The following is a 14,378-nucleotide window of genomic DNA, read 5'->3' on the forward strand; positions in this document are numbered from 1 at the left end:
GCTGAGAACCTTTTAGCACCCCCTTCGTATGTAATAAAAGGGAGCCAAGTATAGGACAATCAAGCCCTTGTGACATCACCAATGAGGCTGGCTCTTATTGGTGGAATGAAGCATTATGACAGCTCTGGTTACCTGAGACTGAAACTCTTCACTCTACGAAGAGGTGCTCAGCCCAACCGAGAAGTTCTCAGCCCAACCGAGAAGAGAATGACGTGGATACGGTTCAATTAACGATCTGAAACAATGTGAAAGGATAGAATTTTGTTTCTGCAAATTGGCACTTAACAAAATAGCATAGTTTTTAGCTATAGTGGCAAGATAATTTAGGAAGTTGGTGGCTGGGCTGAGAACTTTTCATCATCCTCTTGTTTGATGCATGTTTGAGATCTGAAAATGGCATGACGTTGAATGTGGAGGGGAAGGCGTTAGTCTCTCGTGTTAAGATGGGGGCAAAAATGCCGCCTGGGGCAGGTGCCAAGCTTTGGAATGCGCTGCCTGGCATTCTGCGATTTTGAGATGGGAGACTGAACGTTAAGGAAACGTTGACAACACAATTATTTGTCAATTCCTTCATGCGCTAACGCCATTTGCTGCTGAAGCTTTACCGTCCTGTAAATCAGTGGTCTCCAACTCAAAGCCTTTGCAGGGCCACATTTTGGGTCTGTCGGTACTTGGAGGGCCTCAGAAAAAAACAGTTAATGCATTATTAAAGTTCGATCTCTCCGCAGCTTTCGACGTCGTGCACCACGACATACTAATCTACCAACTTTCCGAGATAGGAATAGACTCCTTTGTCCTAAAGTGGTTCTCAAACTTCCTTCGCGCACGCTCCTACACTGTCAACGCAAACGGCTCCAAATCCACCTCGTGGACACCATCCTGCGGGGTCCCACAGGGCTCTCCCCTATCCCCTATCCTCTTCAACATGTATATGATCTCCCTGAAGCTTCTCAAACTATCCCCCCTTGAAACAATTTACACATATGCAGACGATATCCTTATCCTCCTCGAAACAGACCAGAACCTTACAAACCTCCAAGAGAACATCACCTCATGCATAATGAGACTTCATGCCTGGTCCCTCTCTGTTCAGATGAAATTAAATGAATCAAAGACAAAACTACTCTGGCTCGGCCCAAAGTTAGCACACCTGCCCACCCTCTTCACTCTACCCACAGGTCCCGCTCTTCGCCTTGAGTTCTCAAGCAAGGTCCTCGGCATCATTATCGATTCTTCCCTCTCCCTAAACGATCATCTGAACTCCTTGGCAAAATCATGTTTTTTCAGCCTCCACATGCTTAGGAAAGTTAGATCCTATTTCCACCAAAAACACTTTACCATCCTGGTACAATCCATCATCTTATCCAAACTCGATTACTGTAATGCCATTTACCTGTGCCTAACAAAAAAAAGTCTTCACAGACTCCAGCTCATCCAGAATACTGCGGCCAAATTGATTTTTGCTAAACGCAAATTTGATCATGTCTCCCCCTTACTTACCAAGCTTCACTGGCTCCCTGTACTTTCCAGAATTCACTTCAAATGCTCCTGTCTAGCTTTCAAGATAATTCATGGCATCCTTCCGCCACTAATCCCTCTATCCTTCCTCGCCCAAACGCCTGCTACCACCAGATCCGCCCACAGACATAAACTATCCTTCCCCTCTCTACGTGGCATCCCCCACGCAGGCAAACTGGGAAGATCCCTCCTCTCCAAAATCACGGGCCTTTGGAACGAGCTCACTATCCCGCTGCGAAACCTGGGCTCCCTCCAGCTGTTCCGGAAACAACTGAAAACCTGGCTTTTCTCTAATATATAACATCTCCTTCCTACTTCCCCCTTCTCATATGCCCTTGTAAACTCTCTCTCCCCTCTTCTTGTATTTTTAAGCTTTGTAAACCGTGTCGAGCTCCGCTTCCGTGGAGATGATGCGGTATATAAACTTAAGGCTTAGTTTAGTTTAGTTTAGTTTACATGAGGTCAAACTCTTTCCTTTTGGCCAAGTCTTAATCATAATATTGTCATTTATAGCTAAAGAGGTATATGATCAAGAAACGTTTTTATTTTACTTTTGTGATTATGATAAACATACCAAGGGCCTCAAAATAGGACCTGGCGGGCCACATGTGGCCCCCGGGCCGCGAGTTTGAGATCACTGCTGTAAATGCTTTTGTGGGGTTTTGTCTTTCCAGTTTGTTGGATGAATTTGAAAGTGTAGTTACTTACCTGTAACGTAGGTTCTCCGTGGACAGCAGGATAGTCAGCCACATATGGGTGTTGTTCCAACAGCTCCCAATTTGCAGATAAGCTCTCCAATAGCTCAGAGAGATTTTTTTTTTTTTTTCCTCTGAGCATGTGCAGTGCCTGGGCCCCACTGGGCATGCCCGAGCCCTACCCATTTCCCCCTGCTTCCCCCTAATCCCCAGGATGTTCCTAGCTATGGCCGGGTCGGCCGTATGGTGAGGCGGGTGGGTTGTGTGGCTGACTATCCTGCTGTCCACAGAGAACCTACGTTACAGGTAAGTAACTACACTTTCTCCTAGGACAAGCAGGATGAGTCAGCCACATATGGGTGACTCCCTAGCCAAGGGATGTACCGACTGGACCTGCGCCTTAGCGCTTTGTGCATCCCTCGCCTGGCTGTGGAGGCCGAGCCGGGCAGGGTAATCAGGCAAAGCAGGTGAAGTTGTGGAAACAAGGTTTTAGATAAAGTGCTGTGTTAACTGAGCAATAATACTCACAGAACAGTGACCTTGTCAATGACAATCAATGAACAGTGAGAAACCAACTGGTCAACAGTGACAATTCGTACTTGCATGTGAGAATTCATACTTGCCTATTCCACATTCAGTCTAGACAGGAGTGCTGGAAGACCTACTTAATCAATATTTATAACACCCTACTTGATCAGTGTTCGTCAAGGCTGTGCTAGTGGTTGCTGTCCCTCCCGGGAGGGAAGAGCCACTTCCAAGACTGCTCGGCCAAATGCATTTGGAGCGTGGAATGCTATGTCGAGGCAGTAGTGCTTGGTGAAGGTGTACATGGAGGACCAAGTGGCTGCATCGCAGATGTCCCCTATTGGTGTGTGGTGCAGATGAGCCGTTGTGGTGGCTATGGCTCTGCGCTGGTGGGCGTTGGCTCCCACCTGCGGTTGACGCTGCGCTTTTCTATAGGTGAAGGAGATGCACTTTTATATCCAGCGCGAGCGCCTGCGTTTGGTGGTCGGAAGTCCTGGTCTGTTTTGGTCATAGGAGACGAACAATTGAGGCTTGTCTAATCTGCTGCATAGTCAGGGCCCGCACACAGTCCAGGAGGTGTTGCTGAGGTGGCAGTGTGCCTACCTGTGGGGAGATGTAGAGTGCCGGGAGGCATGCTGAAGCCACCTTCGGCAAGAATCGGGGGTGGGTTCTGGGTACCACCCTGTTCTCATGGAGGAGTGTGTCGGCCGACACGATGGTCAGGGTTTTCCCGGCCAGAAATATGGGATCTGCCTCCCCCAAAGGTTTGAAGGGGTCGAGGTGAGCTGATGCGGCACCAAGTTGAGGTCCCATCCGGGCGGTGGTGGTCTCTCAGTGCCCTCTTCCTTAGCTTGCGTGCACGTGGTGACATGTGCGCACAATGCAAGCTACACGGAAACCTCAAGCGCCGGATCCAATCAGTGGGTGCACAATTCATGAGGATCCAGTGTATTCATCCTTCTGCATCCCAGTCGTTTCTTTAGATGATTCAGGCATCTTCAAGGTGATGAGTAGAAAAGTTGTAATGGAGAGCTGTAGAAAATCCGACCGATGGGAACGGGCAGATTAGGGGGAAGCAGGGGGAAATGGGTAGGGCTCGGGCATGCCCAGTGGGGCCCGAGCATTGCACATGCTCAGAGAAAAAAAAAAAAAAATCTCTCTGAGCTATTGGAGAGCTTATCCGCAAATTGGGAACTGTTGGGACAACACCCATATGTGGCTGACTCATCCTGCTTGTCCTAGGAGAAAGAAGGTTTTAATAATGATACTGTTAATGTTTTTATTGTTTGTTCTGTCGAAACATGTTTTAGTATTTTTAATATGATAGTTTTATGCGGCATATACATTTTTTTAAATAAATAAAATCAATCAATCATGTAGAGTTTTAAATATCAGAGTACTTTAAAGATAACATGAGTTTGAACTGGGAGCCAGTGAAACTGTTTCAAAAAGGAGTGATTCTATAATATTTCTTGAAACGGAAAATCATTCCTGCAGTTGTGTTGCACAATTAATTGAAATTTCTTCTGAAGTTTAACAGATTTCTAAGTAAATAGAGTTGCATTAATCTGAGACACAATTAGCATCTGAATTAACAGAGCAAACTGTTCTTCATGCAACCATGAATATATTAATCTGTTTCAACTTCAGTAATACCTTCTTAAATAAATTATTCTCATCATTTTGACAATGTTCGGCTATGTTTTGGATCTCTATCTCATGTCGTGCTTGCACTGAGATATGCTGTTTATGTCTGTACCGTGCTTCAAGTTGACCTAAATAAAGTTTAAAAATATAACTCCAATGAAAGAGAAGTTTCTAAAAATATGCCTACCACCTAAGAAATTTGTTGTCGTCTAAAATGGCCCTTCCCCTCCCCGGTGCATCTTGGGATGCACTGGGGAGGGGCCTGAGGCTCTGATTGGCTCAGGTTGTTTAAGGCCCCTCCTTAAATTGAATTTTTGTGTCATCTTGTGCGCACACGGTGCTGGATGATAAAGGTTTGTGCAATACCCCCGACGGATACAACGTAACACAAAACTACTTTAGAATTGTATAGTAAAGAAGGGGGGGGGGGTCAACCCACTTTAGTTGCACATTTCTGGAAGAAGCCCTCTTTGGAAACTGCTTCCTTGGCCGTTTTGCTCTTCTGCAGCACCACAGAATTCTGGCACTAAATAGAAATAAAACACAATAAAAATGGAAGAGAAAGTGACACCTTTTTAAAATTGGATTAACAATAGCTTCAAAAGCACTTTCTTCTTTTGGTCAGAAATAGGCCAAGAATATATGAGGAATACATAAACGCATTCCAGTGGCAGTCTCGGGGGGGGGGGGGGGGGGAGGAACAGGGAGAGTTCTATCAGGTGATCATATTTATTTAAAACATTTTAAATCCGCCTTTATCCAAGGCGGCTCATAGTATTACTTGCATAGTTCAGGATTTGCACAACATAAAGATCCCATCCCTCAGGAAAAATCATAAGATTATACCATCTCAACCTATAAATTACATCTCAATCGCTTATTTACTACATTACTTCAATCAAGCAGCAGGAATCTGATAACCTGCAAAAAAAGATGATATTCAGAAAATAAAATATTAACTCAAGAAGCAGAATATGAGCTTAAAAAAGCATGGGGGAAAAGCATCATTACGCAGAAAGAGTCCAACTCTTTTCTGGTAGCAATGTTGCTTGTTTTTACGATTTGGATGTACAGAACAACTTCCATCCAGACGGGCCCGCTACCTGCATTAAAATTTAACACTTCAGACACGAACTGTTCCCTCTAAGCTGAATGAGAGACATCCAACTGCTGACAGTGGGTAGGGTTGCCATTTTTCGGGCTGCAGACACATAGCCCCGCCCTGTTCACCTCTGCCCCGCCCAGTTCTACTTGCAACTCCGCCCCATTCTGCCTCAGCCCCTCCCAGTTCAGCCTCCAGTCCCGCCCCCACAAACCTCCTCTCTTCTTCCCCGACAAGCTCTGGCTGCGCCTGGAGGGCCTGGAGCATACGTGGATGTATGTCACATCATTCGCGCGTGCTCAGATGCCCTCCAGATGCGGCCAGAGCTCTTCGGGGCTTTCCAAAACCCGGTCAAACTGCCAGGTTTTGGAAAGTTCATCCTGGACCCTGGGCAGTCCTCTAATATGAGGACATGTCTGGGTTTTCCTGGACGTCTGGTAACCGTAACAGTGGGGAATGATGTATCAAGCTTGTGATTTCAATCTCTAGGGACAACCAGGTTCCCTGGAGTCCTGCAGAGCCTGCCTGTCCATCACTACTGAAAATATGATTGCGAAATAGCGCCCTCCACTGGCAGTGATGCTGTTGGAGGATTCCCACTCAGCTCAGAGGAAACAGTGCTCAAATCCTGGTATCTTGTCTGTGGGAATGAGAAAGAACACTGTTATTGCTGTGTAAACACATTTGGGTAAATTGGGGGACAGGGCACATCAAATTCAGGCTGGAGGGCACTGGAAAATAGTTTCACGGTGCTTTCAGTGTCCTAATCATATTTGCGTTAATGAGATCATTAGCAAGCAGAAGTAGGTTTTTATTATTAAACACATTTCGCATCGCCAAAGCAATTAGGAGAGTTTATTAAAGCAAAAAACAGAGACAGGTAAATAACTTATGTGATTTACTTTGGATTTAACTGCATAATTGTTTGGGGGGTTTTTTCCCCCCATAATTTGGGTTTGCCCATATATCTTTCATCCGGACAGTAAGGTGTCCAGCCAAAGGCTATCTGTTTAGGAAGAGGATGGAAGGCGGCGTTCTGTGATGGGACCAAAAGTTAATTGCACAGCAATATTCAGTCAGCTTAAGAACATAAGAATAGCCTTACTGGGTCCACGGTGGCCAATCCAGGTCCCTAGTACCTGGCCAAAATGCAAAGAGCAGCAACTGGAGAATGACACGGGGGCAAATTTGTCCCCATCTCCGCAGGAACTCAATTTCTCCATCTCGTCCTCGCGAGTTTTGTCATTGCCGCTGTCCCTGCCCCCATTCCTGTAAGCTCTGCCTTAACCGCACAAGCCTCGAACATTTATGGTTTTAAAGTGTTTGAGGTTTGTGCAGATGAGGATGGAGCTTCCAGGAATGGGACAGGGACAGGAAAAGAACTCGATGGGATGGGATGGGAAAATGAGTTCCTACGGGGATGGGAAAAATTTGTCCCGGTGTCATTCTCTAGTAGCAACAGTCCATGCAGAATCCCAAGGGATAGCAAGGTTCCAGAATCCCAAAGAGTAGAAACATTCCATGCAGAATCCCAAGGGATAGCAAGGTTCCAGAATCCCAAAGAGTAGAAACGTTCCATGCAGAATCCCAAGGGATAGCAAGACTCCGGAATCCCAAAGAGTAGCAATATTCCATGCTTCCGATCCAGGGCAAGCAGTGGCTTCCCCCATGTCTTCCTCAATAACAGACTATGGTTAGGACCACATAGAATAACCAATGGATAACTTATCTGTTTAAGATTAGAGCTGCATATTTACTGGTGCAATTTGAATGGATAAAGCCAGCTGAAAACACAGGGCCCCGTAACCTAAGGGGTTTAAGTGACCACTGATGCTCAGTAGCGCTAATTAACCAGCTCGTGAATCCGAATATCTCCACTAACTAGCCATTCCCTAACCAGTTAATTAGGGGTGGGTCTGGGGGGGGCGGAGCTTGGGCAGAGCCACAACTTAGCCGGTTAGCAGCAATGTTTGCTCTACTAACCAGCTAATTAGGATGGCCAAGTTAACTGGGCACTGGTCTGAATATTGGCTGGTCCCCAGCTAACTTCCGGGTCAGTGCACGTGCCCAGATATTCAATGCTGCACTTGCCGGTGCTAGTTCAGACCGCCACGGCGAGTGGCTAACAAGCTGCTTACTGACCCAGGCTGAATATTGTCCCCCCCCCTACTTCTGAGGTAGAAATATGATCTAGTTAAACTGAAGTGGATTTTGTCCCTCTGAATATTAGCTTCAGAAGGAACAGTCAGATGGCTCAGCGGTTTTTGCTAAGCTCCAGCTCTTACTTTGCCGGTTGCTTGGAGCTAGGAACGTGATCACAGCCCCAGGTAGGACTGTGGGTCATCGCCCAGCAGTGATAGCAACCTCGTAGGGTGGTGGGGGATTAAAAATGTGGCAGATGAGCCCCTCGGCAGAAACAAATAAAAATTCACGTGAGCTGGAACCTCAAAGCAACAAAAAGTCATGACTGACCTGAGAAAATAAAGACAAAACTACCTCTCATCTGAGAGAGAATCTGATGGGATGAAACTGAGGTGCGCCTTGTTTACCATCTTTATGAAGAGATTCACCCATGTGGTGTACAACAGTTACAGTCTGGCATAAACATTTTCTAGTAGTGTAAGATTGAGGAGCGGCCTCAGCACCCTGAGGTTGCAGGTTCAATCCCCAGCTGCTCCTTGGCAAGTCACTTAACGCTCCGGCTTTGATTGCAACCACAGAAAAGGCAGTATATCGTGTCCCAGCCCCTAAATTTGCAGAACACGAATGATACTGTAGCTAACATGTTAGCCCAGAGGTCTGGTGTATTACTAAGCTCCGAAAAACATCCAGAACTCCTATACAGAAACAGTACAATGCATGCAAGCAAAGCTGACCGATGTCAGAAGAACATTTACAGCATCCAAAGCGTACAAGGCTTTTTTTCATGAACCTCAGAACAACACTCCAGGCTCACTATGCTTGTAGTGCTAAGTTCATTTAAATAGTTATTTAAAGAACTATTTTCTTTAATTCTCAAAGAGATTGTAAATACACTTAACTTTAGCTATAAATTTGTGGTCCCACAGATCGGGATTATCTTGCTGAAATGTTTCGCCGGAGCTTTTTCAAAGGCATTTATCCCTCTGATTTCTCCCATCCACTTTTTAGACCACTTCAGTCCGTGTTTTGAAAAGAAATTGCTTTAGGAGGGGACATCCGCCCATGTGCGGATGCCTTTCTGCCTGACAGGCAGCAGGGGGGGGGGGGGGGAAGAGCTGAGGTCAGAGCTGGGGCCTAACGGGGTGGGGATGGGTGGAACTGGTGGGTCCGGGGGGGGGGGGGGGGTGTCTGGATTTCAGGATATCTACAGTGAATATGCATGGATATCTTGAAAACCTGACTGGCTAGGTGTGTCCCAAGGATCTGGATTGAACCCTCCCTCAGCCTTAGCTCATAAGCCTGCTTGGGCAGGTAAGTAAGTATTTACTATACCTGTATCTAACTCACCTTGAGCCTGGATTTGGAAACTAATTAAATCCTAAATCCAAATCCACCCTAATTAAAGAGGCAGGACACAAAATGATACACTCTAGACCAGTGGTTCCCAACCCTGTCCTGGAGGACCACCAGGCCAGTCGGGTTTTCAGGATAGCCCTAATGAATATGCATGGAGCAGGTTTGCATGCCTGTCACTTCTATTATATGCAAATCTCTCTCATGCATATTCATTAGGGCTATCCTAAAAACCCGATTGGCCTGGTGGTCTTCCAGGACAGGGTTGGGAACCACTGCTCTAGACCAGAGGTCTCCCAACTCCAACCCGTTGCAGGGCCACATTTTGGGATTTGTAGGTACTTGGAGGGCCGCAGAAGAAACAGTTAATGTCTTATTAAAGAAATGACAATTTTGCATGAGATCAAACTATAGTTTCTAAATCTTTCCTTTTGGCTAAGTCTTAATAATTGTAATTTATAGCTAAAGAGACATATAATCAAGAAACTGATTTATTTCACTTTTGTGATTCTGATAAACATACCGAGGGCCTCAAAATAGTACCTGGGGGGCCGCATGTGGCCCCCAGGCCACGAGTTTGAGACCACTGGTCTAGACCCACACATACAGGAGAGCTAACTTTTCATTTAACAAGTTGGTTTACTTATTAATGATTTATACAAAAGTGCTAAGGATTAACCGAAGTTTCCACCTTTAAAACAGGTGTCAATATTATACTAATACCAGGGCTTAGAAAACAAAGCTCCCCGGCGGCTGTAAATACTCGGCAAAACTCAGTTTCCCGTTTAGCGAACTTTAAAATTCTAATTCTGACACGTTTCCTAGAAACTTTATATTTATAGAATACCAAACTCATGGTTTCTGCTGTCCTTAATCTTTTGTTCTTCCTGAAGGCCTGCGGCATGTTCTTTGTGCCTCCTCCCCCCCCCCCCTCCTCTCCAGGGCTCCTCTTCTCTCACAAACTTTTTATTTTTTTCACTTGTTTCTTGTTATATTCTCCACTCTCCTCTGCATTTGACCTCGTGGTCTCTGCAGGCCACTCTTGGGAGGCCCCTTAGCTTCTCCCCATCCTCCCTCCAAGGAGTCTAGTGGCTTCCCTCTCCTGCCTCTGTGGCCACACCAGCATGTCAGCTTGCCAACACAACACTTGCTCGTGGCCTGAAAGACTCACCCTCTACGAAATATCCGATTTGAAAGGTGCGGGACCTAGTGGGCCTTGAACATGCACGGAAGCTCAAAGCTCCGCACACAGGCACAGCAAGCGTTGGGAAGGCAAGCTGACTGATAATGTAGATGCCGCTTGAAAGCGTGTAAGGCAAGGAAAGAAAGCCACTGAACAATTTGTGGAGACGACAGAGGATGCTGGACACCTTGGTGGGGAGATGCTAGAGATGAGGGGGGCGGGGAGGAGTCTTGAGCCACCTATGGTATGAGGGAAGGGGGTGTACATATGAAAGTTCGCCTATAGCAGTCCTCGAGGGCCGGAATCCAGTTGGGGGTTTCAGGATTTCCCCAATGAATATGCATGAGATCTATTTGCATGCACTGCTTTCAATGCAAATTCACTGGGGAAATCCTGAAACCCCCAACTGGATTCCGGTCCTCGAGGACCGGAGTTGCCCACCCCTGGCTTAGAGAGTCAGATATCCTAGAAGCAGTCCAGGGTTTCTTGTTTCTTTTCTTATCTCATTATGGGGGAAAGTGATCTTCCATTAAGACATACCATCATTTCACTGCTAACCTGATTATTAGTAACTAGGTCTTTTTGCATAAAATGGGACCAATGAACCAGATAGTGGTAAACTAACCTGTCTTAACAGTAACCTGCCTCGATAACTTCCCCCTAAATGCTTCCAAGCAGATTAACATGGAAATCTTTGCTTTCTGCAAGGGCTCCAAAGCTGTCTAGTCCTTGCAATGCATGAAAAGAACAAAGTACAGGAGACATCCTCTTCTATAGTACAGAAGGCATTTTATTAAGAAACCCTTACATTCCTGGGTCTTAGCTCTTGGTTTTCCATGACGCCGGGAGCTGCTTCGCTCTGGGGAGAAAAGAAAATGATTAAAGTCCCAGTACAAACTTGCCCTCGGACGCAGGAAAAAGTCCGCAAGTGCCCTGAAAGTTGAATTATTGTAAACCGACTTCTGATAAAGCAGTTAAATATACCCTTCAGTAGTGCAGCGTGGGGGTGGGGGAGTTGTCTTGATGGAAGCTCCCGTCCTACTCCCCGCCACTCGCTCCTCCCCCGCTCCCCGTGCACACCCTTCTGTAACGTTCCCTGCTCAAGCAGCGACCCCCAACCAGTGTCGGCTCTTCCTCTGAATTCACTTCCTGAAACCACGACTAGGAAGTGACAACGGAGGAAGGCCAGCACTGGCACGAGCAGCAGGTTGGTGAATATTACAGAGATGTGGGGGAAAGGGGCGGGGGCTTGTGCAGCAGGAGGGGGGCGGGACCCCGCGACCCAGAAGTGATTTCAGAGGGAGGCAGGCCAGGAACCGGGCGGGAGGGGCGGGAAAGGGAGTGTGTGATCATGGCATGGAGGGGCGGATAGGTGCTGACGTTAGGGTTACCAAATTTCCCTGTCCTTCTTTTGAGGACGTGTCTGGGGGCCCTATCCGTGTTTTGAAAAGCTTCCCGACATAATCGCGTGACGTAATTGCATTGTATCCGGGCATGCACAGATGCCATCTGGGGCGGGGCTGGGAGGGGCGGAACTGGGCAGTCCTGGGGGCATGGCCATGGGTCCAAATCATCCCAAAGGAAAATCTGTTAACCCTATCTGGCGACCCCTCTACAACGGCACCCGGGGCAGTCCACCCCCCCACTACGTCACAGAGCAACAATTAACTGGATAGTGCCACTGAAAATCTCTAGTTAGTATTCAACTCGATGCCAGGTATTTTGGGGGGTGTTGTGGGTATTCAGTTAGAATCTGGCGGATTAATTGTTGATATTCAGCATTTAATCGGCCAAGGCAACCACATAAATAGGATCCATAAAAGTCAGTCCTATCTTTATGTGGCTCACCGGAGCTGAACATTGCACTTAACCAGCTTGTTTTCATTACTCTGCTAGTTCCCGAACTCGGTTATCGAAGAGGGAGGAAGCAGACGCCTGCTTTCTGTTGCTGAGCTCTTGGTCAACTGAAGAGGAAGGTCTTATTCAAAATTCTACTTCTGAACTATAAAATCAAACACCTCCATATTCCTGCCTTTATAGACAAATATTTAATCCCCTACGCTTCAACCCGTACACTACGCTCAAATTCTCAAGATCTGCTGCTCGTCCCTTCCAGCCAAGAAATCTTTTACGACACCACCAGAAAGTCCATCTTCTCGGTCATCGTGCCCTCACTCTGGAACGCTCTTCCCCTGCGTAAAAAGCAAGAGCCTTCTCTCACATTATTCAAGACAAAACTCAAAACTTTTTCCTTCAAGGAGGCCCACGATATATAATCCAGGAGCCCATTTTCTTTCCCTGAAATAATATTCATTTCAGGTTTTCAACTCCAAACGCCTCACTAGAGGCGAATTAACTCCAAATGCTCTACCCATCCCCCTCTATCCCTTATATATCTATTTTTTATCTCAATAAATTTTTTATATATCTATTTTTTATCTCAATAAATTTTTATCTCAATAAATTTAAATTTATCTCAATTAAATTTTAAAATGTAATAAATTTTAAATCTCTTGTACCTTCCTCCCCTGTCGTGTCATTCTTAAGTAATATATGTCATCTCCCCCACGTCATGGGGTGGAATTATTATAATTTAAAAAAAACCAAAAAACTTTTGTTTTTAAATATTTTTATTGACTGTAAACTGTCTAGATAAATTTTGATGGACGGTATATCAAAGAGATAATAACTTGGAAACTTGGGGCACCTTTTACAAAGGCGCGGTAGCGGTTTAACGCACGCTAAACCGCTGGCCATGCTAGCCGCTATCGCCTCCTCTTGAGCAGGCGGTAGATTTATGGCTATCGCGAGGGTTATCGCGTGATGAAACGTCGTGCACGCTGAAGGAGCCCTTGGTCTTGTTTCAGTGGCTTTGTAGCCTAACGGTTAGATTGCTGGGCTGAGAGCCATGGAAACCAGGGTTCAAATCCCGCTGCTTCGCTTTGTGATCTTGGAGAATTCATTTAACCTTTCATTGTCTCAGGTACAAATTTAGATTTGGGCACAGGAAAATATCTACAGTGGTGCCTCGCATAACGAACGCCTCGCACAGCGAACGCTGCGCACAACGAACTTCAGGTCTCGCTTCCTACAACGAACTTCGTTTCACACAACGAAGTCGCCCGAGCTGCATCCTTCCGCGCAGGCACTGCGCTTAACTGCCCTCTCTCCGCCTGGCTCCCTGTGCAGTGGCGGACTGTCGGCTCGCAGGGGCCCGGCGCCTACTGCTGATGCGTTGGGGGGGGCGGAGCTACTCTCGCCGCTTCCCCGATGCTAGAAAAAAAAAATGAACAGTTAAGTCCCAGTTTTTGCCGCTGAGACTCTGCCCTCTCACTGTAAAATTAGACTCTACTTAGTCTGTCTTTAAATTTAAAAAATGTGTGTTGTTTTAAAAAACAATTATGTTTTTAGATGTATCTAAATAAAAATAATAACAAAAAATTTATCTTTTTTTATGTCATCTTAGCATATTTTATGCTGCAGAACGAATTATTTTTTTTAACATGTATTGTTATGGGAAAACGCGTTTCACATAACGAACTTTTCGCATAACAAACTTGCTCCTGGAACCAATTAAGTTCGTTGTGTGAGGCACCACTGTACTGTACTTAAAGAAAACTCACACTGAACTGCTAACCCATGTATGAGCTAAATCCCTTACTGGCTCAAGACTTTCTTTCTGTCAGGAGAGCACAGAGATGTGTCCAGATTTTCAAGACAGAGCAAAGAGAGACTGTTGCCAGCCTGTGAACCTCTAGGCATGCTCACAAGGCCCCACTGTGGCTCTCCAGAGCTTTAGGAGAGCAGCTATCCAATATTGGCCACCAAGAATGAGATTATTCCACTTAATTGGTGGCATTTTTTCATATTTTCGCAGCTGGAGATATATAGGATTACCAGATTTTACATATGTAAAAATCTGGACCCCCTAGATCCATCCAGTGCCACCCATCCCCGCTCCATTACGCCCACGCCACACCCCAGTCTCGCCCCCCTAGCCCTGCCCCCTCAGCCTGCTCGTCTCGGTCGGTAGGGCATCCGGACATGTGTGGATGTGATGGTGATGATGTCACCGCGTTGTATCCGCGCATGCCCCTCCCGACGCAATTTGATTTTCAGAACCTGGATAAAGTGCCGGAGGTCTGAAAAGCCGTCCGGATGTCTGGACATGCCCTCTAAAAAAGAGGACATGTCCAGGCAAATCCCAGATGTC

At 46.2% G+C, this 14,378-nt stretch overlaps 1 protein-coding gene across 2 annotated transcripts in view; it reads right to left on the minus strand.

Moving 5' to 3' along the window:
- The window catches only part of AGBL3 (ATP/GTP binding protein like 3), a 144,597-nt gene that overhangs the window by 37,430 nt on the left and 92,789 nt on the right, over nt 1-14,378 (minus strand). For both annotated transcript variants that reach the window (XM_033952429.1, XM_033952430.1), the window contains 2 exons: nt 10,974-11,024; nt 4,825-4,911 (listed from right to left, as the gene is read on the minus strand). In XM_033952429.1, the coding sequence (XP_033808320.1) occupies nt 4,825-4,911; nt 10,974-11,024 (138 nt within the window). The remainder of the gene's footprint in view (nt 1-4,824; nt 4,912-10,973; nt 11,025-14,378) is intronic.

This window comes from Geotrypetes seraphini, chromosome 7 (assembly GCF_902459505.1).
Source record: "Geotrypetes seraphini chromosome 7, aGeoSer1.1, whole genome shotgun sequence".
Classification (NCBI taxonomy): Eukaryota; Metazoa; Chordata; class Amphibia; order Gymnophiona; family Dermophiidae; genus Geotrypetes; species Geotrypetes seraphini.